The sequence below is a fragment of the Leucopleurus acutus genome (genome assembly GCF_964270905.1).
Source record: "Leucopleurus acutus genome assembly, chromosome: 20".
NCBI lineage: Eukaryota > Metazoa > Chordata > Mammalia > Artiodactyla > Delphinidae > Leucopleurus > Leucopleurus acutus.
The window spans coordinates 19,586,212-19,613,997 of record NC_139162.1 but is presented as its reverse complement, the minus strand read 5'-3'; the positions used below and the strand labels follow the sequence as shown (position 1 = coordinate 19,613,997).

At 41.1% G+C, this 27,786-nt stretch overlaps 1 protein-coding gene across 3 annotated transcripts; it reads right to left on the bottom strand.

Annotated features, from left to right (window-relative positions):
• Positions 1 to 850: 850 nt before the first annotated feature.
• Positions 851 to 26,338, bottom strand: NAE1 (NEDD8 activating enzyme E1 subunit 1). 3 transcript variants are annotated; one of them, XM_082862065.1, is made up of 20 exons: positions 26,261 to 26,338; positions 22,988 to 23,091; positions 22,838 to 22,898; positions 21,096 to 21,126; positions 20,282 to 20,353; positions 19,962 to 20,041; positions 19,273 to 19,382; positions 17,271 to 17,380; positions 16,297 to 16,359; positions 15,837 to 15,900; positions 14,865 to 14,956; positions 12,347 to 12,406; positions 12,120 to 12,253; positions 9,356 to 9,431; positions 9,077 to 9,116; positions 7,736 to 7,822; positions 6,812 to 6,904; positions 3,691 to 3,805; positions 3,556 to 3,605; positions 851 to 1,034 (listed from the first exon to the last, which is right to left on the bottom strand). In XM_082862065.1, exons 1-20 carry the CDS (start codon positions 26,311 to 26,313, stop codon positions 925 to 927), a joined length of 1,605 nt encoding a protein of 534 aa, XP_082718191.1. In that variant the 5' UTR covers positions 26,314 to 26,338; the 3' UTR covers positions 851 to 924. The 3 variants fall into 3 exon arrangements, with proteins under 3 accessions (XP_082718191.1, XP_082718192.1, XP_082718193.1); XM_082862066.1 differs by lacking the exons at positions 15,837 to 15,900; positions 16,297 to 16,359; positions 17,271 to 17,380; XM_082862067.1 differs by lacking the exons at positions 21,096 to 21,126; positions 22,988 to 23,091; positions 26,261 to 26,338 and having other exon boundaries at positions 22,838 to 22,880.
• Positions 26,339 to 27,786: the final 1,448 nt, after the last annotated feature.

The window sequence follows — 27,786 nt, the reverse complement described above, 5'->3', positions numbered from 1 at the left end:
CTTTACTCTGTATGACAGTCTCTAGGTCTATCCACCTCACTACAAATAACAATTTCATTTCTTTTTACGGCTGAGTAATATTCCATTTCATATATGTGCCATATCTTCTTTATCCATTCATCTGTTGATGGACACTTTGGTTGCTTCCATGTCCTGGGGGAAGCCCCTTTTAAATTGTATTTTAACAAACAGTGACGGTATTAAGATGTCCACAGCTAAAATCTGCACGTGCCTTAAATTCATTAAGATTATAAGAAAAAATATTTTAAGCTATTTCTAATGTAACACAAGAACTTTTTTAAAATTTTTAAATTTATTTTTGGCTGCATTGGGTCTTCATTGCTGTCTGTGGGCTTTTCTCTAGTTGTGGTTAGCAGGGGCTACTCTTCGTTGCGGTGTGCGGGCTGTGCGGGCTTCTCATTGCGGTGGTTTCTCTTGTTGTGGAGCACAGGCTCCAGGCGCGTGGGCTTCAGTAGTTGTGGCACACGGGCTCAGTAGTTGTCGCTCACAAGCTCTAGAGTGCAGGCTCACTAGTTGTGGTGCACGGGCTTAGTTGCTCCACGGCATGTGGGATCTTCCTGGACCAGGGATCGAACCCATGTCCCCTGCATTGGCAGACGGATTCTCATCCGCTGCACCACCAGGGAAGTACATACAAGACATTTCTATGTTAAGTAACTTTGAAATAGCAAGCCAGAAATAATGAGCTCAGTTAGAAATTGATAGCTTTTATTCTCTGAGAAAACCGTTTCCTTCCTCCCTCCACCTCAGCTCCCCAAAGAACAAGACTACATTATTACAAATGAGAAAAATGTTTATTAAGGAAACAACTTAACAGTTCTCCCTTAGCAGAACTTTACAGACTGGAGCACAACCTGAAGGCAATTACAGTTTCAATCATTAACACACTATAGGGTACTTATTCTACAACTGGAAAGTTGCTGAAGTTTGTGACATGCCACTATAAATGTAAGTATTATTAAAAATTACAAATTGTTTGGTGATTACTTTGATAACCTCTTGAGCAGCAGCTCCTGCAAGGAAAAAGGAGAAAAGCAAATCTTTGAAAAAGGTAAATTTCAAGAGTTCTATAAAAATATTCAATTCTGTACAGAAAACCTTTCCTTTCCAAAACCAAAGATGTTTAAAAGCAATCCAAAACAGACATAACTTACTGAGTCATATCAAAACAAAGGACTACAATTTTTTATAACTATGTTATTAAAGGAAATAAAAATTTTGTTATATACATTCACACCCTGGTGCCACAGTTTAAAAGAAGTATTTTTAATTATGGTGGTTTAAAAAGACTGGCAAAATATATTAAGCAAGAAAAAGTCAAAACAATAGTATGGATGACTGCACTTTTTTTAAAGGCTAAATATAGGCAGAAGGGATTCTCAAAGGATACCCTTCTGTTGCATTTGAATTTTACCCTGTGCATGTTTTATAATAAAAAGGGGGGGGGGGCGTTTCCCTGGTGGCACAGTGGTTGAGAGTCCGCCTGCCGATGCAGGGGACGTGGGTTCGTGCCCCGGTCCGGGAGGATCCTGCATGCTGTGGAGCGGCTGGGCCCGTGAGCCATGGCCGCTGGGCCTGCACGTCCAGAGCCTGTGCTCCGCAACGGGAGAGGCCACAACAGTGAGGCCCGCGTACCGCAAAAAAAAAAAAAAAAAAAAGAGGGGATAAAGGGGCTTCCCTGGTAGTGCAGTGGTTAAGAATCTGCCTGCCTGCCAATGCAGGGGACATGGGTTTGAGCCCTGGTCCAGGAAGATCTCACATGCCACGGAGCAACGAAGCCCGTGTGCCACAACTACTGAGCCTGCGCTCCAGAGCCCGCGAGCCACACTCCAGAAGCCCGGGCGCCTAGAGCCCGTGCTCTGCAACAGGAGAAGCCACCACAATGAGAAGCCCGCACACCACAACTAGAGAAAGCCCGCGTGCAGCAACAAAGACCCAATGCAGCCAAAAATAAATAAATAAATATTTTTAAAAAGGGAGGGTGAAGGAATATCTGTAATTTGGAAAGGATCTATATTAGATACCCAGACTGCTATACTCAGTAACAGTCTGAGTATATAGTAACAGTAACAAGTTTTAAAGTTACTATTCAAAACAAAACAGAAAAAAAAAAAAAAGACCAAGAAAACAATTTTTCATCTTTTATAATCTGAAGCTTCCGCTTTCACATTCACTGATTCAATAAAATTTGAGACTCTACTGTGTACCAGATACTGTCCTAGGCACTAGGGATACAGCAGGGAAAAAAAGACAAAAATCCTTATCCTCATGGATCTTACTTTTCAGTAGTGAGGGAGTGAGAATTTACAAATAAGTAAAACGTCAAGTGACTAAGTGCTAAGGAGAAAAAGCAATTAAGGGGGATATGATGCAAGAGGAGGGACTGTTTTAAATGAATCAGGGATGGCCTCACAGGGCAGATAATATTTTTAAAAAGACCTGAAAGAAATGACTTGTGCAGAATGATTATAGAATGCACATGTTATAGACCGAATGCATGTCCCCAAAAATTCATATGTTAAAGCCTTAACCCCCAATGTTACCATATTTGGAGATGGAGTTGAAGTCTTTGGGAGGTAATTAGGTAATTGAGGTCATGGGGGTGGGGCCCTCATGATGGGATTAGTATACTTATAAGAAGAGACACCAGAGAGCCTCCTCACCTTCCTGCACAAAGAAGAGGTTATGGCACACAGCAAGATTGTGACTGCCTACAAGCCACAAAGAGAGGCCTCACCAGAAACCAACTATGCTGGCCCTGACCTCAAACTTCCAGGCTCCAAGGAGTTTTATTTAAGAGATGGTATTGTTGAGTTGGGTCCTGAAGAACAGGTAGATTTTAGACATGCAGGCAAGAGGGAGACTTAAGGCAAATGGGCCCAGATTGGGGTAAAGATTCAAGGAGCGGGAAATCAAAGGGCATGTCTAGGGGAAAAGCAAGTAACTTGAAAAAACCAAGGCCAGAAAGGCTGGGTAAAACCAGAACACAGAATTTTTTTTTTTTTTGTGGTACGCGGGCCTCTCACTGTTGTGGCCTCTCCCGTTGCGGAGCACAGGCTCCGGACGCGCAGGCTCAGCAGCCATGGCTCACGGGCCCAGCCGCTCCACGGCATGTGGGATCTTCCCGGAACAGGGCACGAACCCGTGTCCCCTGCATCGACAGGCGGACTCTCAACCACTGCGCCACCAGGGAAGCCCAACACAGAATGTTTTAAATGTCAAATGAAAGACTCTGGATTTATTTTCCGAGGACTACTGTAGTGTATATGTGTGTACTGCCAGGTGAGAGGGTTAAGTGAGAGACACAATCAGAGCTATGCTTTAGAAAGATTAATTACTCTTCAGGAGTTTAAAATGGACAGCAGTGGGAGAGATGGAAAGCAGGGAGACCAGTTTGGGGGGTACCAAAATAATCTAAACTCAATATTAACATTGTGCTTCACTGACCGCCCTAGTTAAAACAGCTGGGAAAACAAAACTTCATAACTGTACTATATAACAACAGGTGACAGTCTTCTCATCTCTGGAACTCACCCCCTAAGAATGCAGCAATGGTGTGTGGTTCAGCAGCTCCGTATCGGCAACTACAGGAAAGGATGGAGACATGAACATAGATTAGCCTTATGACAGGACAGTATTGTCTCTTGCATTCCCTAAAAAAATACTCACAATTCATGGACATAATCATCTTTCACTATTATGGATAATCCATATTCCTGAAGGAAGCCAGTGAGACAAGACTTCAACTTGCCTATATCTTCTTCAACTTGATAGTTAGATACCCCTAAAATATATATATGCAAATTAATTTTCATTAAAATAAATATGTGACTCAAAATTATTGGCTATCTCCTTTATTTAATCCAGTTTTAGGTATTCTAGTCAAAACATTAAGGTGTAAAACTGAATTAAGAACAAAAATAATGGAAAGTATGAGACAAATATTTGCAGCTATCACAAACCTGTAACAATCAAAGAAACCGTCTAAAATCTATTAAAAATTTGAGTTTGACAAATCTGCTTTGTTCAGTGCTCCTTACCCAGTATCTAGAAGAGTATCTGACACGTAGTGGTGCTCAGTAATTATTTGATAGAACTGAATGAATGAGAAAGTAATGTCCTATTTATACCCTTTATAAAACTTATAGCGTTTATTACCCATTTCCAGGAGATTAAATGACATATATAAAACTATAATAATAGGTAACACTTACAGAGCATTAATAGATGCTGGACATTGTTCTAAACACCATCTAAAATATTAATTCATTTAATCCTTACAGCAACCCTACGAAGTAGGCACTATTATTATCTTCATTTTACAGATAAGGAAACTGAGGCACAGACAGATTAAGTTATTTGCCCGAGTTACTTAGCTCATAAGTAGCAAAACTGTGATATGAGCCCAGGCAGTTCTTAATGATGAAACTATGATGTCTCCAAAGGTAAGCTATTATTATTATTACTACTGGAAGGAAAAATGTAATTGCCATAATATCCAGGTATTACTAAAACCCTCTAGTTTATTTTTTAACCCCTCTAGTTTAAAAACTATCATTGGGACTTCCCTGGTGGCGCAGTGGTTAAGAACCCACCTGCCAATGCAGGAGACACGGGTTTGAGCCCTGGTCTGGGAAGATGCCACATGCCGCGGAGCAACTAAGCCCGTGCGCCACAACTACTGAGCCTGCGCTCTAGAGCCTGCGAGCCACAACTACTAAGCCCGCATGCCACAACTACTGAAGCCTGCACACCTAGAGCCCGTGCTCTGCAACAAGAGAAGCCACCACAACGGGAAGCCCGCACACCGCAATGAAGAGTAGCCCCCACTTGCCGCAACTAGAGAAAGCCCGTGTGCAGTAACGAAGACCCAATGCAGCCAAAAATAAAAATTAATAAAAAAAAAAACCTATCATCACTCCTTCTCAAAATAGTAGCATCTACCCTTTATTGAGTACTTAAAAAAAGCTAAGCAGTATGTTAAGTGATTTTCATACATCACGTATCTAACCCTTACAATCTAATAGAGTAGTTATTATTATCACCTTTCCATACTGAGAGAATTGAGACTTGGAGGGAAATAGTGACTCACCCAAGATCAAGAGATAATAAGTGATAGATAGAACTTGGATTTGGACCTAGGTTTAACTCCAAAGCCTATGCTCTATGTAATAGCTAATCTCCCATGATGGCTCCCCCATGAACACCTCTTTGTGCCCTTGTGTTGTCCCCCTTCTGCTCTTAATCTAATGTGACCCTGTGAAGCCAACAGAACATGACATAAGTGATGCTGTGACTTCCAAGGCCAAGTCATAAAAAGCCTTGTACCTTCCACCTGGGTCTTTTGGAATGTTAACTCTGGGGAAGGCAGCCACTATGTAAGAAATCTAGGACTCCCATGCTAAAAGGAAGCCCCAAGTAGCCATGTGGAGAGAGAGGCCTGACCAGCACCCGCCCGCTCCCCCAACAGCAGTTCCGGATATCCCAACTAAAGTGCCACACACGTGAGTGAGCACGTCTTCTTGGATGACTCCAGCCCCAGGCGTCATGCAACTCCATGAGATCCCCTTCCCCCAGTGAGAACTGCCTAACCGAGCCCAGCCCATCCACAAAGCAATGAGACAGAAAAATCTGTCTCATAGTAGTTTTAAACTACTAAATTTGGGGATGGTTGGTTATGCAAGAGATAACCAAAAATACATTCTAAGCAAACAATACAAATAAAGCAATACATATTTGGTGTTTATTCCTTTTCCTTTTCTGGTAAGCTTGCTCATTAAGATTGTAACTCAGTGGGTATACTACGTCAGTTGGGGCAACAGGTTTTATGACACACCCAGAATGTGCTGCTATGCAATAATCCTGCACAATTAAAATTACAATCTTAATAAAGATATCCTGGGCAACTGAAGACCTTTGAGCATATGCCAATTCCCCAATTACTACATTAACAGATAACAAAAAATAGATACTGAGCAAAGAAACATCTTCAGAGTTCTGAGCTCAGAAATCACAGGCATACTTCTTGTGGTTTTCTCATTCCACTAAATCAAACTCAGTGTGAGTCTTAGAAGTAAACTGTACAAACTGACAGGAAAAACTTTTATCCTATATGCAATCAACCAACAGTCCCCTGTGTTGAATCAAACACTACTTGCAACTGGTTACACTTAAAAAACAAATGGTATTTCCTCACTGAGACGAACCAGGTGTAAATTGTTTACAGTGTGACTTCAAGCATCACTACTGCAAACACCCCAAGAATCCTTTAAGATTTCATTCTATTTAAGTATTTATTTAAGATTTTATTGGGGACTTCCCTGGTGGCGCAGTGGTTAAGAATCTGCCTGCCAATGCAGGGGTCATGGGTTCGAGCCCTGGTCCGGGGAGATCCCACATGCCACGGAGCAACTAAGCCCATATGCCACAACTACTGAGCCATGTGCCACAACTACTGAAACTTGCATGCCTAGAGCCCGTGCTCTGCAACACAGACAAGCCACTGCAATGAGAAGCCCACACACCGCAAGAAAAGTAGCCCCCACTCACTGCAACTAGAGAAAGCCTGCGCGCAGCAACAAAGACCCAACGCAGACAAAAATTAATTAATTAATTAAAAAAAAAAAGATTTTATTGGGAATTCCCTGGTGGTCCAGTGGTTAGGACTTGGAGCTTTCACTGCTGTGGCCTGGGTTCAATCCCTGGTCAGGGAACTAAGATCCCACAAGCCATGCTGTGCGGCCAAAAAACAAGATTTTATTGTATTTGATAATTTGATTGCTATTCTTACCTGGATATCTACCATGTTGTTTATGAAATCTATCAACAGCCCGTAACATTAAGTATAATACTATCTCATTATCTGGATTGTCCATGCTGGAAACTGAAAGGAAAAAAATTTCAGTATAATTTGTGTAATTCATGACATAAAAACAAGGAAGGACTGAATTTACTATATACTCAAGTTTCAGAATACAAGGCAATTCTATCATAAAATTTAAATATTTTGTGACAATAAAATAGAAAATGATAAATAACTATAAAATAAAGGGAGATACGTTACTGAGATAAAACCCAAAGGTCTTATAGACTATTAGCTATGGTCACATAACCTCTACTATGGTAGTAGTATGCTGACTTTAGCTCTTCTACATATCACACAACTTACTCAGTGACCTAAATAGGATTTTATGTATGTATATATTAAGTTTTATATTTGAAATTATTACTTCTTGGATAGGTTTATAGAATAAAATTTAGAGTATAAATATTTACATTATCCTTTATGTTATCACCATACACTCTACTATACATTCTGTTATACACAAAATATTTATATCCTTAGAATTAATTAATAACCTAGCATCAAAAGGTTATTACTGGGGCTTCCCTGGTGGCGCAGTGGTCGAGAGTCTGCCTGCCAATGCAGGGGACATGGGTTCGAGCCCTGGTCTGGGAGGATCCCACATGCCGCAGAGCAACTGGGCCCGTGAGCCACAACTACTGAGCCTGCACGTCTGGAGCCTGTGCTCCGCAACAAGAGAGGCCGCGACAGTGAGAGGCCCGCGCACCACGATGAAGACTGGCCCCCCCTCGCCGCAACTAGAGAAAGCCCTCGCACGGAATCGAAGACCCAACACAGCCAAAAATAAATAAATAAATAAATTTTAAAAAGAAAAAACCTCACTTTAAAAAAAAAAAGGTTATTACTTACTAATTTCATCCTTGTTAACTGTATGCAAGCCATATTCTTCAGCTAAGGATCGACATCTCACCACTCGAAGAAATGCAGAATTGCTGCCTGAACACAGAAAAGACATTATGGAAGTAAATGGTTAAGATACATGACTATCCCAATTAAGAAGAGGAAATTCTGTGTATCCTCTTTACAGACATGGAAGTATGAAGAAAAGGTTCTAATAGTTAGCAGAGATGGCACCAGAACACAAGTTATCTTAAATTCATGTCCTTGGCATTACAACCAGTTCAGCACTGACTACACAGGTGATGGCACTTCTCTGAGCCTCAGTTTTCACTTGTGAAATGGAGATATACTGTTTACCTTTGAGCTGTTCTGTGGATCAAAAGTGTAACTGTGTACAGTACGTACCAAGCAGAATGCCTGATAGGGCTCAATGAATAGTAGTTTTTATCATTATTATGGATGAGCAGTACTGAAGGAGTGTGTTATACATACTGTGCTCTGAGAATATGTAAGGCTTTAAAAAAAATTAAAAAAAAAACTTTGTATTACGGAAATTTTCAAACACATTCCAATAGAGACCAGAATAATAAATTCTCAAATACCCAACACATCCAGCTTTTAATCTGGTATCATATAATCTAGTAGCACAAACACTAATGCATAAACACGGTGTACGATTAGTAGTGGAACAAAACATTGAAACTAAGCCTAAACAAACATGTTGAAGAGTCTTAAAATGAATAATTTGGATAAATAATTTTAAGGATGGGTAACATACAAAATGTAGACTTTTGCAGAAACTAGGGGTCATAGCTACAGGAAAAAATCCTCAGATGGCATGTAAAACAGATTTTATTACTCTTAAACTAACTCTTAAATTCTCTGGGTCTACTCAGGAGTTATCAAGAAGACCCTGGGAGCCTAGCGACTCTGAAACTAGATGGCAAAATTCTTAATTCTATCACAGTCATTTAACACTGATCGAAGTTAGTATTTAAACCAATACTGTCAATGTACATGTGACTCAAGACTTCACACCCAAAGTCTTCAGATAAAACTTTCCCAAGTTATTTAAAATGAGTAAGCTGAAAATAATTGTGTTACTGATAATTTTCAATTAATTGATCTTCATGTCTTTTTAGCATTAGATAAATATGCTCTACCTCTGACCAGTCTTAGAATACCCTCTCCATTTATTATGAGAAAAAAAACCTTACCCAATAATTACCTATGTCAATACCACTGAGACCATGGAAAATTTTCAATTTCAACCATTTAAAATTGCTGGGAACATTTCCCATGGCACATTTTTATCAAACAAAATAAGGAAATTAAGTCAAGGTGACTTACAGAGTAATTTTAATTCTTTCTCTGAAATGGACTCTGGTGCCTGTAAAGAGATAAATGCAGATTTTGCTCCAGTATAAAAGCAGATTAACAGAGGGTGCAGCACAAAGCCCATCACTATGACAGGCCTTTTCATTAGCAGGTAAGTGAGGACACCTCTAAAGAAGCTTTGAGGCAGTGCCACACCTTCTCTCTAAGCCTTTTCTGGCTGGAGTTACATGATGCAATCAGTCCTATATGGAGCTGTACTGTCCATCAAAGGCAGTGTGCCCGGCAGCTTACCTGGCCTATAGACTGAAGCAATTTGGCAACGTGATTACCCACAGCAGCAGCATCTTTCTTTGCTTTTTCACGGTAACTGGAAAAGAACAACAGAAAGCTACTATTAACAAATATTTAAATTACCAAATTTGGGGACTTCCCTGGTGGCGCAGTGGTTAAGAATCTGCCTGCCAGTGCAGGGGACACGGGTTCGAGCCCTGGGCCGGGAAGATCCCACATGCCGCGGAGCAACTAAGCCCATGTGCCACAACTACTGAGCCTGAGCTCTAGAGCCCATGAGCCACAACTACTGAGCCCACGTGCCACAACTACTGAAGCCCGCGTGCCTAGAGCCCATGCTCCGCAACAAGAGAAGCCACGGCAATGAGAAAACCGTGCACCGCAACAAAGAGTAGCCCCCACTCGGCACAACTGGAGAAAGCCCGTGCGCAGCAACAAAGACCCAACGCAGCCAAATATAAATAAATAAATAAATAATTACAAATTTAAATCTCACCATGAATCAAACAAAAAATGTCTTTCCCTTTCATGAAAAAATACTGATCTGAAAACACATCAAATGTGACAATGCCATGGAAATTCTACCAGCACCTGTTAGTGGTTGGTGATGGATTCTTGGACTGCACTAATAACCTAGGCTCCCTCAATACTAACTTAAAAACTGCCCTTCTAGAGAGATCCATGATCCATGCTTCTCTGACAGAGGACCTAACAAAATATGTTGCAAAAGAACACAATCTCCTTGAAGTCAAGTCCAAGGAAAGTTAAATACTTCAAAACTGTCCATCTACAAATTCATGTAAAACTTTTTTTTTTTTTTTTTTTTTTTTTTTTTGGTGGTACGCGGGCCTTTCACTGTTGTGGCCTCTCCCGTTGCGGAGCACAGGCTCCGGACGCGCAGGCTCAGCGGCCATGGCTCACAGGCCCAGCCGCTCCGCAGCATGTGGGATCTTCCCGGACCGGGGCACGAACCCGTGTCCCCTGCATCCGCAGGCAGACTCTCAACCACTGCGCCACCAGGGAAGCCCTCATGTAAAACTTTTAAGTCTATTTACATTTTCACCCTCTAGAGATGATCAGTGTTAAGCTGACTACCTCTGATATGAGGTCATAATTCTTTTGTCCTCAACTGACTTTTCCCAAGTTTTAGGTAGTTGAACTTTTAGGCTAGGGCAATAAAGATGTGTTAGAGAATGACTGAGATGAAGCGTACAATCTGTCTAGGGAAGAGAGACCTTCTCTGTGTGTCATTATCTGGCCCCTGAAGAAACAAGGCCAGTGGCCCTGGATTCATCAGCACCATGCCCAAAGTACACAAGGGTAATATCCATTGAGACCTGTCCTTATGACAATCTACCTGGGTTCAGGCTAGTGATACCTGGATAGCAGGTGTCTATCTATAGTCATGAACTCTTTAAATTATGAAAATTAATGACAAAAAATTCATCAAAACTAAAGACTTCAAAGTTTTAAATTACAGATAAAAGAGAGTATAGGGGGGTCTTCCCTGGTGGCGCAGTGGTTGAGAGTCCGCCTGCCGATGCAGGGGACATGGGTTCATGACCCGGTCCGGGAAGATCCCACATGCCGCGGAGTGGCTAGTCCCATGCGCCATGGCCACTGAGCCTGTGCATCCGGAGCCTGTGCTCCGCAACGGGAGAGGCCACAACAGTGAGAGGCCCGCGTAACGCAAAAAAAAAAAAAAAGAGAGAGTATAGGGCCATGGTTAAGAGTATAGAGGTGAGTTGCATAGATTCAAATCTTGGTTTTGCCATTTCCCAGTTGTCAGACCCTGAAAAAATTACCTCTACTATGTCTTAGTTTTCTCACCTGTAAAACTGGGACAATAATAGTATCTCTCTCATAGGGCTATTGTGAATACCAAATTAGTTAATACATAGAACAGTTGACAGCACAGAGTTAAGTGCTCAAATGTTAGGTTTTATCTTGAAATATGAAAAACAAAATCTGACCCTTCAGGGGGTATATGGGAACTCTATACTTTCTGCCCAATTTTGCTGTGAACTTAAAACTATTCTTAAAATTAAAATATGGGCTTCCCTGGTGGCGCAGTGGTTGAGAGTCTGCCTGCCGATGCAGGGGACACGGGTTCGTGCCCCGGTCTGGGAAGATCCCACATGCCGTGGAGCGGCTGGGCCCGTGAGCCATGGCCGCTGGGCCTGCGCGTCCGGAGCCTGTGCTCCGCAACGGGAGAGGCCACAACAGTGAGAGGCCCATGTACCGCCAAAAAAAAAAAATATATATATATATATTTTAAAAATCTGCCCCCTAAATTTTTTAGCTTATTTTTATAAATTTATTTATTTTTGGCTGCATTGGGTCTTCGTTGTTGCACATGGGCTTTCTCTAGCTGTGGCGAGCGGGGGCTACTCTGTCGTGGTGTGCAGGCTTCTCATTGCAGTGGCTTCTCTTGTTGTGGAGCACGGGCTCTAGGCGTGCAGGCTTCCATAGCTGTGGTTCGCAGGCTCTAGAGCACAGGCTCAGTAGTTGTGGCGCACGGGCTTAGTTACTCCGCGGCATGTGGAATCTTCCCGGACCAGGGATAAAACCTGTGTCCCCGCATTGGCAGGGGGATTCTTAACCACTACACCCCTAGGGAAGTCCCTTAGATTATTTTTAAAGTGATAAGATTATAACAGGTTTCCATTTGATTTCTGATTTCTGGTAGACTGATAAAATATGTTCATCTCTAATATAAACAGATTGATTTTTCTACTACACAGTTTGAAAACAGGTGACTTACACATTTTGCAGTTTTATATATTTGCCTGAATCTGCAATCATATCAGGAATTGTGCCTCGAACAGGTAAATTTCCTTGACCCTCTTTGGCCACAAATTCCTTTAAGGCACGAGCCAAAATCCAAAATGTCGGAGTCTAAAAGAAGCAAAAAAAATTAATATTAAGTGACATCTAAATTTGACCCAAAGGTTAAGGTGTCATTATTTTTACTTTTTTTGTTATTGTTACCTGTTTGGTGATATTTATGCAGCGATCATCATTAAATATATCTTCAATACTGCTTGGGATCTAACAAAGGAACAGGAAACATTTACTTATAATAAGAATTAATATAAGTTCACTTTTATTTTCACTGCCCACTTTAACTTCCACTGCAATTTTCCAAACAAGTTCAAATACAAACTTAGACTTTTATTCAGAATCACCACCAGATGGATTTATTGGCGAAAGAGCGAATGGAAGAAAGTCCCCTCCTGCCCACTGCTGTTAGCATTAAAGACTGACCTATTCTCTTACATCATAAATAGAGTAAAGAAGGAGCCTAAGTAAATCTTTTTATAGTCATATTTGAAGACAGAACAAAGATAACAGACATTAATACCAAGCTAGATTTGTAGTCCTTCATGTTTTTCCATCTTGTCAAAAATCTGAAACCCTTACACCCTAATTAGTGACTGCTGAAAGAGACAACCACTCTGACAGAAATAAGGTAGTTAAATTAAGGACGTTTAATGCTAGCAAGAACATCATACATTAATAAAAACTATAGAAATCTTAGGCTTTGATTCTACTGTTGTGTGGAAAATAGAACTTTCTTACTGGTAATTCCTAACTGCTCTCTCTGCTTCCACTCCCAGTCCCCTACAGTCTTTTGACCTCACAAGAGCCAGAATAAGTTTTTTAGAAATATAAATCAGGTCACTCCATTCCCCTGCTCAAAACACTTTAGTGGCCTGCAGTGCCTTTATGATCAGGCCCTTTCTGCCTCTCCAAACTTAAATCCCTCCCACCTCTTTCCCCTTTGTTTACTTCATTCCAATCACAGTGGCTTTCATACTGATCCTTGAACAAATGCCAAGCATCATCCCACTTCTGGGCCTTTGGACATGTGCTTCCTTGGCCTGAAAAGTTCTTCCTCCAGACCTCTGCATGACACTTCACTTAGGCTTCTGCTTAAACACATCACTTTGAGAGTCTCCCTGGCCCCTCCTGATCCCAGACCTCCTCTCCATCATACTCTACCCCTTTGTTCTACTCTAATTTTGTTCACAGCACCTGGTACATTTGTCTGTTTGCTTAGTTCACTGTCCCCCAACCATGAGAACCTTGTTTTTTTTAATTGGGGTAAATTTTACATTCAGCAAAATGTAGAAATCTTTTTTGTTTTGGGTTTTTTTTTTTCTTTGTGGTACGCGGGCCTCTCACTGTTTTTTTGTATTTTTGTTGTGTCCATTATAACTTTTTCATTTCTAATTTTATTGATTTGAGTCCTCCCTTTTTTCCTTGATGAGTCTGGCTAAAGTTTTATCAATTTTGTTCATCTTTTCAAAGAACCAGCTTTTAGTTTTTTTTGTTTCTGTTTTTGTTTTTGTTTTTTGCGGTACACGGGCCTCTCACTGTTGTGGCCTCTTCCGTTGCGGAGCACAGGCTCCGGATGTGCAGGCTCAGAGGCCATGGCTTACGGGCCTAGCTGATCAGCGGCATGTGGGATCTTCCTGGACCGGGACACGAACCCATGTCCCCTGCATCGGCAGGCGGACTCTCAACCACTGCGTCACCAGGGAAGCCCCAAATGTACAAATCTTAAATGTAAAATTCAATGATTTTTGATAACTATACACATACTTCTAACCATCACCCCAACTGAGACACAGAAAATTTTCATTACCCCAGAAAACTGTGTGATTCACAGAGCACACACTTTTAATCACTCAGCAACACTACCTCATTGTCTCCAAAAAGTATGTAATGACACCTTGAGTGCTTTCCTAACTTGAAAGGTAGCATTTTTTCCTGTTTTAAATTATAAGAAAATTCTGGGAATTCCCTGGTGGTCCAGTGGTTAGGATTCCACACTGCTAACTGTTAGGCCCTCACTGCTGAGGGCCCAGGTTCAATCCCTGTCAGGGAACTAAGATCCCACAATCTGTGTGGTGCAGCCAAAAAAAAGATTTAAAAAAAAAAAAAAGGATTAAAAAAATTACAAGAAAATTCTAACTTATACTACCAGTTGTATTATTCCAAAGTTCCCCAAAAAACTCACTGGCCAGAATTCAAAAACAAAACAACAACAAAACAAAGGGCATCTAAACTAGGTTATCCTCCAAGTAATTTTTAAGGTATACAATGTCATTAAGAACATCTTCCAATATATCCAAATAATTACTGTCAAAAGCAAAGCAGGGTTAAGATTTAACTTTTCAGGCAACACTATTTTGGACCAGCAAAATACCACCTTCATTATATAATTCCTACCCCAAAACACTTATTATTCACAAATCATGTACTTCAAACAATAATTTATATAAATCACTGTATCAAATTATATGCTGAAGCACTGAGATCCATTTTAACAAGGACAATACAGAATCTTATTAAAAGAATATTCAAGCTGTATTATAGATATTAACTTCTAACCAACTCTACAGTTTGAGAAATATTAAATTAAAATTAAAATCAACTATTTCACGTATGAGGACTTCAGAAAACACCTTTCATTTGTGAATACCTCATCAGCTCTTAATACCTGAGTTGTATTTAGTGCTATGTTCACATTTTTAATAGCTTCTTCAAAATTCTCTTCATCTTCCGGAACCCCATTTTCATTCTTTAGAATTCCTATTAAAATAGAAATTGATTAGCAAACAACAGCCCTTTTCTTTTCACTCTTTCTCCCCCCCTGCAGCATTATGGAGATAACCTTGTCAGATTCTGAAGGGAGGACTGGATACTGAACCTTAAGAAGAAATATGGCTAATCACTAGTCATTCTTTTTTTTTTTTGCGGTACGCGGGCCTCTCACTGTTGTGGCCTCTCCCATTGTAGAGCACAGGCTCCCGACGCGCAGGCTCAGCGGCCATGGCTCACGGGCCTAGCTGCACCGTGGCATGTGGGATCTTCCCAGACCGGGGCACGAACCCGTGTCCCCTGCATCGGCAGGCGGACTCTCAACCACTGCGCCACCAGGGAAGCCCACTGGTCATTCTTAGAACTACACAAGGAGTGGCTCCTTAACCTCCCGAGGAAAATAAAATAAAAGCTCATGATGGGGGCTTCCCTGGTAGCACAGTGGTTAAGAATCCGCCTGCCAATGCAGCGGACACCAGTTCAAGCCCTGGTCCAGGAAGATCCCACATGCCGCGAAGCAACTAAGCCCGTGCGCCAAAACTACTGAGCCTGCACTCTAGAGCCCACGAGCCACAACTACTGAAGCCTGAGCGCCTAGAGCCCGCGCGCCTAGAGCCCGTACTCCTCAACAAGAGAAGCCACTGCAATGAGAAGCCCGGGCACCGAACCGAAGGGTAGCCCCCGCTCACCGCAAGTAAAGAAAGCCCATGTGCAGCAACGAAGAACCAATGCAGCCAAAAATAAACAAATTAAAAAAAAAAAAATCTCATGATAGCATCATCTGACAAAGGTGTTGACAGAAATTCAATAAACATTAGCTTCAAGCAATATGCTTTTCAAACTTTATACATTTAATCACATCCCATATTACCTTGTCTAATCAAATCTCTGAAGTCTTCTTTTTCTTTATACGTTTTAGGTATTCGTCCATTTGTCTAAATTGGGTTAAAAAAATTTTTAATCTAGTTGTAAAAACTCAAAATATGGAAACTGAAAGTCCAGTTTCCCCCTATCCACATGAGATTTCATCAGCAAATCTATACCTTGGTGAAATCAGCTGACTTGATAGAAAACAGAAACTGTGGGCCATTTCTCTACATTCATTCCCCACTGCCAGTTTCAGAATGACATTTGTTCAAATTTCATTTTGTTAATAAAAATGTCAGTATCAAAAGAGAAACTGCTAGATTTAAACTAGCAGTTTAAATCAGCTGCCCTATAACCACATAAGGAAAAAAAATCAATGTCCCACCCCCTCCAATGAAATTCTTTATAATAAACTGAAAAAATACATTCATATATGGAATTTCTTTTTTCAAGAAAGGACATACTTCACTATACCACTGTGCTAAATATTTAGCTATGATCACAATCCATGGAGTGTGGCTATGGTCCTAAAAATAAAAGAATCAAAGGAAATATCAGTATTAGTTAACATTAATTAGTTAACATTTATTTTTCACTATACCATATCATTTTCAACAAATTCAACAATATTTATTAAATTCAATTATTCAACAATGTTTACATCTCTCAGTATATGTGGAATAATGAACGAAGGAAAATGAACGGGGTTAACAAAAACTGCTTTACAAAGATTTTGAAGGCAGTGTCCAATTTAATTCTAATAAGGCAGGTATATACTATGATTGTCCCCATTCTACCATTAAGAAAACTGTCTCAGGGACTGCCACCCAAAAATAAAGCTAAAGTATCCTGATTTCAGATACCAATCCTAGACTAAGGAAAAGGGATCCTTTCTGTGTTTTCTGATGAACCAAATACCTGCATTTAGTTAATGGGTAGTCAGGGGGAAAAAAATATATGTGTGTGTGTGTGTGTGTGTGTATGCCTTAAATTACATGGCCTGTTATAAATATCATTATTTCTATAATGAAATATGCAGTTACCTTGGTAATTCTCAAATACTAAAAATAAGTTTTAAGAGGAGTCAATTTCAACAAACACCACCCCAAATTCAAACTGTTTTAAAAAGGACATCTATTTGTTTAGGAAAGAGCCATGAAGAGGGCTTCTGGGATATGTTAATGTCCAATTTCTTGATCTGGGTGTTGATTACACAGATATGTTCAGTTAATGTACTTTTCTTCAATAAAAAAGTTTTTAAATTTTGGGGAAAGATAGATTTATTTAAAACAAATTAGGTACAATGTTGTTACTATGTGACCTGGATGACAGGACTATGGAGGTTTATAGTATTTCCTCACTTTGTAATTCAAAAACCTTAGGTTAAAAACAAAGTTTTAAGTATACCTATAAATGGAAGGTCACACACACTACCAACCTTTTTTTCCATATGATCCAAATCATAAGACTGAAAATGTTCTCTCAGTTCAGGAAATGGCTTATCCAGTCGTAGATCCTCTAATGCATTATCTGGATGAGATTCTATTACTGTGAAACAAATAATCCCAAAAGATAAACTTACTTCTTTAGCAATACTGCTGGCAGTACATACATTATAGGAACTTAGGAAATCTGTAATTTTTTTTTTTTTTTTTGTGGTACGTGGGCCTCTCACTGTTGTGGCCTCTCCTGTTGTGGAGCACAGGCTCCGGACGCGCAGGCTCAGCGGCCATGGCTCACGGGCCCAGCCGCTCCGCGGCATGTGGGATCTTCCCGGACCGGGGCACGAAACCGTGTCCCCTGCATCGGCAGGCAGACTCCCAACCACTGTGCCACCAGGGAAGCCCGGAAATCTGTAATTTTTAAATGGGCATAGGGCCTACAGGTTTTTCTCATTGTTTTGTTCATTATTGAGTTAAATTTACATATACATATAAATTTGTATTTTACTAAATGCACAAATTTTAAGTGGAACATAGTTTTTGGTTTTTTTTTGGACTATAGTTTTAATAAAAGTAAAACCAAGATTCCTTTAGTGAAGAATTTTCTTATTACAATTGGAAAAGATCAAAATAGGTAAAATTTGCGCTCCGATAGCACCCAACAACCTACCCTTCCTCCGCCTGTGGTCTTCAACAGACAGCATCACCATCCACCTAGACCTCTTCCCTAGAAATGTGATGGTCTTCCCTGACTTCGAGCTTCCTTGGCCCAGTATCAGTCCCTCCCCACATCCTGATGTCACTTCATACACAGCTCTCCACATAGGGGAGCATGGGAAAGTGTGTAGTTTCAGTGAGTGTTTAGAGCTAGGCTCCATTCTGTCACTTGCTAGCTGTGTGACCTTAGGCAAATAGCTTAATCTCTCTATGCCTCAGTATCCTTATCTGTAAAAAGCAGATAAAACAGTATCAGCCTTACAAGGATGTTGGAAAGATTAAATGAAATAATCCACATAAAGGCAGGCACACAGCTAGCAATGTTAACCTTCATTACCATCTACCCCCTCTTCCCTATCCTTATAACATCTGCCCTCAGTCAGGGGCTCTCTCTCTGTCTCTCTCTTTCTCTCACCTAGACCACTGAAAATCTCCTAAAAGCAACCCTTGTCTCCAATCTTTACCCCTTCAAATCCATTCATTCTCCACCGGGTTTCAGAGTGACCGGTTTAAAACAAAATGTTTGCCTCGTCACTTTCCTACTTACAACTCTTAAATGACCCAGCATCACTGCCAAAAACTTATCCTCAAAAGCCACTCCTTAGCTGCCCAGGCAGATACCACTTTTCAGTGATGCTACCAATGCCAATGACTGTCATTACACTAGCAGAGTACCTGGCTCAGAGCAATGCAGGAGTACTGAACGAAAACTTTATATGATGATTTAAGATTTAAATTTTCTAAATAAAGGGACTTGAACTGATGCAAGCCTGCCTATGGATGAGTTCAGTCTCCTATAAACACTGTTTCCTTGGAACAGTAGTTAGGTAAATGCCTTGCTTGCTGTGTGCAATTACACCTGAACTGGGGAAGCCTAATGCCTGTATGAGAATGGAATAGAATACTGGTGGGGGAAAAGGTGGCATATCCTTTCTGTGTCAGTGTAACCCACATACCTTGGCTCTTACCTGTGCCAGACATACATGCCCTATGTAGGTTAGGAGGCAAAAAAAGCTAGGTATTTGCATAGCTGCTGGGCCTCCTAATAAGATGAAGCAGCTGCACCTGTTGTATCTCCTGCTTTGTATCCTTCTATAATGCTAAGTAAAGGAAATACAAAGATTAAAGCCTACTGATTCTGACTGCCACTTTGAACGTGTAACCAGAGTTGAGCTGCTACAAATTTACTCTGTGATTTAAAATTGACTTTCTAAATTGTCAAGTTCCTAAAATTATAGCTAAAGCAACCAATAGGAAGCCCCATATGTGCAACAATTTTACCTGGATGTTCTTTTATAATGATCCTCATATAACCAACTAGTCCGTATGTCCTACAGATCAAAAGAGGGATTAGGGAACTCCAGAGGACATCTGCTAAACGTAGTAATGTACTGTAAAAGAAGGCACAAAAGATAAGAACATAAGCAAATGGAAACATGCCAAATGTGAAAATGCTTTAAAATAAAGCAACTTTCTTACTAAATAATAAATGCAAAGATATATCTATTGCATTTACATAAACATATGCTGAAAAGCAAGAAATTCCAGAAGGTTGCAGTCTCAAAGAAAGTATATCTTTTGGACTAGAGAGATATGAAAACCTAGTCCTTTGTATTAGGGAGAATGCAACTGAAAGACATCTCCTAAACATTTCCATAATAAAGAAGAAAATATTTATAAAACCTTTGTATACAGCACCAAGCACTCCCTATAATTAATTCTAACTAGTTTTTTTTTCACTAAAAAAATAACCAATGTTCAATTTAACTGTTCTAAATATATTTTTTTTAAAGTTTCACATCTCAGTATTTTTCTCTTATCTTTTTAGTGCTGGAGATCTATAAGCACTTCTAAATTAAAGATTTCTATGGAGTTTAAGAATTTTAAGGACCACAGACTCTGCAGTGAAAACAAAACTATGCAAATCTAATAAGAGATTAAAATAAAAACAAATTAACTTAAAAATTTACCTTTCAGGAAGCTGAGTTGCAACCACAATGGTAAACCTACAGAAAAATGAAGGATCATTGTCTAGAAGGTTTTCTGGACTCTAAATAGGACAGGGGAAAGAAAATCCAACAATTTGACAATCATATTAAAGATGACAGAAACAGTTAAGCTACTTTAGAACAAGTGAGGTAAATGCTAGACTCCAATGTTAAAATAATTCAACTCTCAACATAAATATACAAAGATTCAAAATTCTAAATTCCTAGGGCTCTGAATTACTAAAAACTTAAATTTCTGACCAGAAATAATAATGTGTATATATATACATATATATATATACCTCTTCCACAAAATTCCCAGAGACATCGTTATTTAATTCTTGTAAGAATTCCATGGCGGCTTGAGCTCGGTTCTTTTTAAAAACAAAACATTTTACTTGAATTAGAAAAAAATTTGGTTAAAATGTAACCCCTTAATTTACAGATCAGGCAAAAACACTGTAAAACAACCCAAATTCCATGCACAGATATGACAACTCTGCTTTTCATAGTGTTTAAACTGGGACTAAACCAGAGTATTACTTAAAACAGAGCTAAACCATCATTATTCAGAATTCTTAAATGCTTACATGACTTGCACTCTACTTTTCTGATTAGGCAAATGACCAGAAAACCCTGGGGAGCAGGTAGGGAGATTCTGAGTCAAGTTGAGACTTACTCTAACCTCCCACATTTACAGTCCTGCACATGAGAGGTCAGTCATTAAAGAAACAGTCATTTCTATTCAGAATACTACACTAAGTTGACCCATATGGTTTTGTAAGATTTTTAATATGAAATACAAAACTAAGACACATTCTGACTAACTCTTGGTAAAAAAAAATCTTCTTAACCAAAATACTCCAACCTCTGAACATTAACATCACTGAATATTTAACTTTAATACAGTATAATAAAAACACGAATAGTACTTCTAAGTTCTTAAACTACCAAGCATATAAAGATTTACGAGATCAGAAAAAAAATGAGATAATTAGCTTTTTTCTCAGAGGAATAATAAGCTCTTTTAAAGTAAAGCTTTTCAAACAATCGAAACACAGTGGCATCACTAGATGTTCAAATACAACTATATTCTATAACAAACTGAATTTTTACCTTGCCAATACTGCTTCTCTGAAGGAAAAAACTAAAACAGAATAAAAACAAATTTAATGGCTTCTCTGACTATAAAGGAAAGGTTATTTGTAATACCAGGTGCATTTCATTCACAGTTTAAAACAAACTATATTTTAATTTCAGACTGTAACAGCCTTCCTGGAGGAAGAAAGCTGGATGAAACTTGTAACCAAAGACAGGCTAATAAATCAATGTTTCCCAAAGTATGTACCACAGAACATGAATTTCACAAAATGCTCTGAGAAAAGGGTTCCCGGGCTTTAAAAAGTTTGGGAAACAACATATGTTATATTCTCTCTTGGAAATTCATAATATATGTAATACGCATGATGTTGAAGTCTTACACTAAAGAAATATTTAGTTTCATTTGACCCATTTCCCAAACTCATTTGACCATGGAATCCATTTGCCCATTTAACAGCTACTGACCACACTTGGGAAATGCTGCATTGAATAGTCTGCTTTTGCAGGTAACTATAACAGATTTATTCAGGCTTCCTCCCACACATACCCTTGCTGTGCCCCAAGGTCCAGATCTGAGTCTGCTGATCAGAGTCAGGGTACCCTTGGAGCACAAGCTCAGCAGCTCCACAAGAGAAAGAAACTTCATTCTGTTCTAACCAACCAAGCAAGCAAAGATAAAAGGACTTTTTCTTTAGAGATACCAATAAAAGGGTGTTGTGGTAGTGAAACTTGTATTAGCACCCAGAGAAAAGATAACAAAGCTCAATATGAACCAAATTCTGATTTCCCTTCTATTTACTCATTGTTGTTGTTTACTGACAAATATAATGAGAGTCCCCAGACTCCAAGTCCCTGAAAAGGCAAGCATGAAATCCAAATTGGGGAATGCTCTGAAAGCCTAAATATGATCATCTTTAAAGAATGATATGCAGGCCATCTTTAAAACAGCATTTTTAGGGCTTCCCTGGTGGCGCAGTGGTTAAGAATCCACCTGCCAATGCAGGGGACACGGGTTTGAGCCCCGGCCCGGGAAGATCCCACATGCCGCAGAGCAACTAAGCCCGTGCACCACAACTGGTGAGCCTGCGCTCTAGAGCCCACGTGCTGCAACTAGTGAAGCCCACGCACCTAGAGCCCGTGCTGTGCAACCAGAGAGGCCACCGCAATGAGAAGCCTGCACACCGCAACAAAGAGTAATGCCTGCTCGCCGTAACTAGAGAAAACCTGTGCACAGTAACGAAGACCCAATACAGCCAAAAAAATAAAATAAATTAAATAAATAAATTTATTAAAAAAAAAACGAACAGCATTTTTACAGACAGTGTAGTGTAGAAAGAGATATACCTGGACTAAGCTTAGAAGACACCACAAACAAAAGGTAGCTTTTACTATCTTATAATCCGAAAATACAATTATTGTTAATTATATACTAACATCTAGGAATCAATATAAGCACTCAGGAAGGATCCAGATTTCACAAATAAAGTAATAATGACTACGCTTTTTCATTAATAACAACAATAACGACAGTAATGATGGGTATCTTTTACTAAAGGCCTATTTGCCAGACACTGTGCTAGCACTTTACCTATATTAACTCACTTCATCCTTGCCATGATCCTAAGCACAGGGACTATTTCCACCTGGAAGTTAAGTCACCCTGATTGAGGAGTTGAAGCTGGAATTCAGGCCTTGCTCTCCCATGACAAGGCACTGCCTTCCCTAACATGCAGGTATTTGAAAAGAATAGAACATACTTATTTCCAGCATCTTCTCCGCTGACCTGATTTCCATCAATAATTGTAAATGAACCAATACCTGGGAGACAAAACAAGAGTCAGTCAAGAATATATATTTCTCGCTCAAAACCTTAAAGAAGTAAATTTACAACAACAAAAGTATAATACCTGGTAGTACCAAGTTTTTAAGAATTTCAGTTCCTGTGGCTGTTGCATTTATTAGGCAAACATGAGCAGATTCTAAAGCCTCTTGCCCATGATCACCCCACAACCTACAAAAGAGAACACACAAATTTAACGTTTTCAAAGCTTTCACAACTTTATTTGAATCATGATCTTTGATCTTTAAAGTGTTCTCGTATAGAATAACTGATGTGACAACCACGGCAAATATGCGAGACAGGAACAGCAGGAGGTGTTACGGGGATTATATAGCGGACTAACCTGAGACTCAAACAGGTTGATGCCTGGCATGGTTAAGGGGGGGTTAAATAAGAACTAAAAATTTGGTCTTCCTGCTCCTAGTCCATTATTCTTTTCAAGCCAGATAACTTACAGAACAGAAAGTCTTTGTAGTCATTAACATTAAAGAAGAACCTTAGATTTATTTATTATTATTATTCTTTTTTTTGGCCGTGTCACATGGCATGTGGGCCATGTGGGATCTTGGTTCTCCTCCCAGGGATTGAACCTGCGCCCCCTGCAGTGGAAGTGTGGAATCTTAACCACTGGACCGCCAGGAAAGTCCCGAGAAGTACCTTAGATTTAAAACCTATTATTTTCTATTTCATTTCTCCTTAAGTTATAGGGATCCAGAATATTTAAGATCTTGACATAGGACTTATCACCATGACGTCTGCCAAGAGTGAGAAAAGCTTTACCAAGAAAACTGAATTATCATCTGAAAAGCCTTCACACTGACTTCAATAAGAATGCTTTAAAATGTAATTCCCAATGAACATTCTAATAGCATGATTAATAAATGCATATATTAAAAAACAGAAAGATGTAATAAGGATTAGAAATATATGTTATAACCTGAAATATGTTATATCCTGTCACACCAGCATATCATCAACATGGCAAGGTACATGATCAAATAAGCATCATGACAGCTGATCCAACCTGGTTACCTTCGCCCAGAAAGCCTATTAACTAATGTATCTTTTCTTGTCAGTATAGGAACTAGTATAGGGGGAGCCCAAGTCATTAGAAAAGTTTCATAGCTTGGAGGACTGATAGACTTTAAGGTGCTTTCCCTGTCACCTGATCTAAAGCAGATTCCCTCTTTTTATGTAGCCCATATGTCCTCCAGAGCATATCACAACTGTAACTGCCTCATTTGGGGTTTTTTTCTTTAATTAATTTATTTTATTTATTTATTTTTGGCTGTGCTTGGTCTTCGTGGCCGTGCCTGGGCTTTCTCTAGTTGCAGTGAGCTGGGGCTACTCTTCGTTGCGGTGCAGTGGCTTCTCTTGCTGCGGAGCACGGGCTCTAGGCGCGCAGGCTTCGGTAGTTGTGGCTCGTGGGCTCCAGAGCGCAGGCTCAGTAGTTGTGGCGCACGGGCTTAGTTACTCCGCAGCATGTGGGATCTTCCCAGACCAGGGATCGAACCGGTGTCCCCTGCATCGGCAGGCAGATTCTTAACCACTGCGCCACCAAGGAAGCCCTCATTTGGTGTTTTATTTGCTGAACACCCATCTCTCCATTCCACTCTAAGCTCCATAAGGGTCCAGACCACTCCCACTGTTCACCACTGGAACCCCAATGCCCGATACAGTGCTCTGCCTAGGATAAGTGATCACTGAATAACTGTCAAATGCATGGAGGAATAGCCTAGAAGAACCAGACAGACTGGAAATGTCTGTTTTTCCTGTGAAAGTAGGGCATACAGAAGACACCTGACATATTTGGTTGATGGATACCCGGGTAGTTGGAAAGTAAGCCTAAAAGAATACTGGTGCATCTCTAGGTAATATATTTCAAGAAACAGCCCAAACAAGAAATCAATCCTCTCTATTCTCTTGCTGGCCTAAGGAAAGCAGGGCCTGCTGACTGCTAGCTGGCTCAACAGCTTTGCTGCTTTGCTTGTAACTGCTTCCCTCTGACACTTCAAAGCCAATAAACAGTTCTCACGGTGAAAGGTAAAGTTTGGTCCTTAAATGGACTGGACTCAGCAAAAATGCTTTTTTGTCACAGTTACTTAGTAATCTAAAATATCTTCTCAGCTCTGTCATGTATGGTTACATCTGCATTCAAAACACAAGGATCTCCAAGAATTTACAAGAGAACACAAGTTGGTTACAAGGGCTCTGCCACCTTGCTTCTTTCCCCAGAAGCTCAGGAGCAGATAGTACCAGCTCTGAAAAAGCCAGAAGGACCTGAGTTTACATCTTGGTTCAAATACATGGGAAACTGGGCAGGTTACAGAACTTCTCTAAGACTCAGTTTCCCCATCTATAAAGCAGAGAGAATATCTACCTTCAAGGCTGGTCTCCGAATTGAGTGCATAAAGCCCCTAACACAGCACTAAGCTATAGGTACAAATGGGTTCCAGTCCTTAGGGACACACTGTAACTTCTGGCTTGGGGGCTCCAGAAGGGAAGCGGGCCAAACATTTGTGTTACTTCTGCTGCCTTAACACACAGAAGATCATCAATAAATAAGGAATGGGGAGTGTTAGGAGAAAAGGCATGGGAGAGGAAGTAGTCAAGAACCAGCCCGATGGCTTAGACCTGCAGTGTCCATTAAGGTAGCCATTAGCCACATGTGGCTAATGAATAAGGCTAGTCCAAACTGAGATGTGCTATACGTGTAAAGCGCTGGATTTCAAGGACAGAATGGAAAAAAATGTTAAATATCTCGAATAACTTTTTATACTGATTATGCATTAAAATGGTAATAATTTGGATATATTGGGTTAAATAAAATAAAATGCATTATTACAATTATTTTCACCTGTTTATTTTTCCTTTCTTAATGTGGCTACCAAAAACTATATATAACTACACAGGTGGTTTACATGAGACTAGCATTATATTTCTAGTGGACAGCTCCGGCTTAGAACAATACCTAAGACTCGGTGCTGCTCTCTGCGGCCGGGATGGGGTATTCCCGATCCCCTCATTCTGCAAAACGAGAAGCCTGAGCACAGCGAGGTGGAACTGGCAGCCGCCCCGGTGACCCGGCTGACGCTGGGACGGTGCACCTCGACCTGCACACAGCGTGGCGAGCGGGCGGGCGCGCCCCTCGGGGAAGGCGAGTCCCGGCCCTCGAGAAGCACCGCCGGCCCCAGGCCGGAACCCTGAGCGCCGGCTGCACGGCCCGGCCCAGCCCGGTGGGAGGCCTGAGGGAGGCCCAACCACGCCGCCCGCCCGCTTAGCCCCGGCCCGGACGCAGAGAAACCCGCTGGCTCGCCCGACTCGGTGAGCCCTGGCTCACCTCAGCTGCCGGTCGTACTTCTGCTCCTTAAGCAGCTTTCCCGGCTGCGCCATGGCCGCGCCCGCCGTGCGGAGAACCGCCGGGCCACTACCGAGAACAGCCACCACCTCCACGAGCGCGCAGGCGCACTAAGCCCCCCTTCGCTGCAGCTGCCTCCTGCGCGCTGCCCGCAGGGGGCGCCGCCACTGCACTGCGCACGCGTCGCCTGTACGCCAGGCGTGTGCGGCCAAAGCTCAGACTCCGGGCTGGTAATCTAGTCCTCCCCAGTGCACCAGCCCCTCTAGTCCGCCAGTCCGAGAATATGTACGCAGTAGCTGTGGGGAACTCGAGCTTTGGAATCAGGCAGATTTAGATTTTAACCACTTACTGGTTGTGAGATCTGCTCTTTACCGCTCATATCCTCAGTTTGTTCCTCTGTGCAATGGGGATAAATGAGCCTCCTTCACAGAGTTCTATTAGTCTTTAATAAGATTTTGAATACACAGAACAAGACTCACAAAAAATCATGTCTGAATAATAACTTTCATTATTATGATCATTATTATTCACCCATTTCTTCCATCCTGTCATTTAACAAGCTCACACTAGGGCAGGTTTCCAATCACAAAGCTAGCTGCTCCTGGATGCAGATGCAAAGAGGAATAAGTCTGGGGCTCTGTTCTAGGGGAGTTCATTGTCCCAAGACAGGAGAGAGACAGTAAACGAGTACTCACCAGACAATGTGAAGCTGGGGAGCTGAGAGGTGGGCAGAGGAACTCCACCCTCTCCCCCTCTCCAGGAATGTTTCACGTGGTGTGGGCAAAGTAGAATGTTTTAAGCAGAAGGAACAGCAGGTGTCATCCCTGGGAGGCAGAGAAGGCATGACAGGCTGAAGCACTAAACTTTGGTGTGGTGTGGAGTTAGGTGAAGGGTAGGGAGTGGTCAGGGGAAGTTTGAGGGACAGCAGGGGCCAGGTCACGAGGACTGAGAAGAGAACATAAAAGCAAGGTGGAATTTAAAGCCCTCCACTTCCTGAAAAGAAACATCCCTTTGGGGATGGGTGCCAAAGAAGGGGATTACCCCGTGAGGAAGGGGGAGAGAAAGGAGACTGGAGGGACATGAGGATTCCTTCCTCTCTATCTCCCAGACTCTACAGGCATCTTCAGGTTAATAATTACCTGAAATAAGGTGAAAATGGGCACAGATCTCCACCCCAACCCACCCTGGAATGGGAACAGGGGAAGGGGCACAGTTTGACAGTAATGATGCAGCGATGATGGATATAATTCCCCCTAGGTGCTGTCTCCAGGATCAGGTGGGGGCACACCCACTCATGACTTCACTGATCCCTACATAGCACCCATGGAACACAACTGATGGGAAACAGAGGCATGAGACTCTCCCAGTTTGTCATGTGCTTATGCTGTCACATGTCCTCCTTTCGATTGGACAGGTGAAATATAAGGGATAATAAAATACAACCACGGAATGTGGGAAGGTCAAAAGGTGACAGGTGAGGGTTCAGTGCAATCATGGACTGCATGAAT

Excerpts from the sequence above, each read along its gene's own strand:
- NAE1 (XM_082862065.1), bottom strand. The coding sequence starts at position 26,313 with ATGGCGCAGCCGGGAAAGCTGCTTAAGGAGCAGAAGTACGACCGGCAG. Across the intron at positions 14,957-15,836 it reads CAGAGATTTGATTAGACAAG|GAATTCTAAAGAATGAAAAT; the intron begins GTAATATGGGAT and ends CTATTTTAATAG. Across the intron at positions 1,035-3,555 it reads CATTGCTGCATTCTTAGGGG|GAGCTGCTGCTCAAGAGGTT; the intron begins GTGAGTTCCAGA and ends TTTTCCTTGCAG.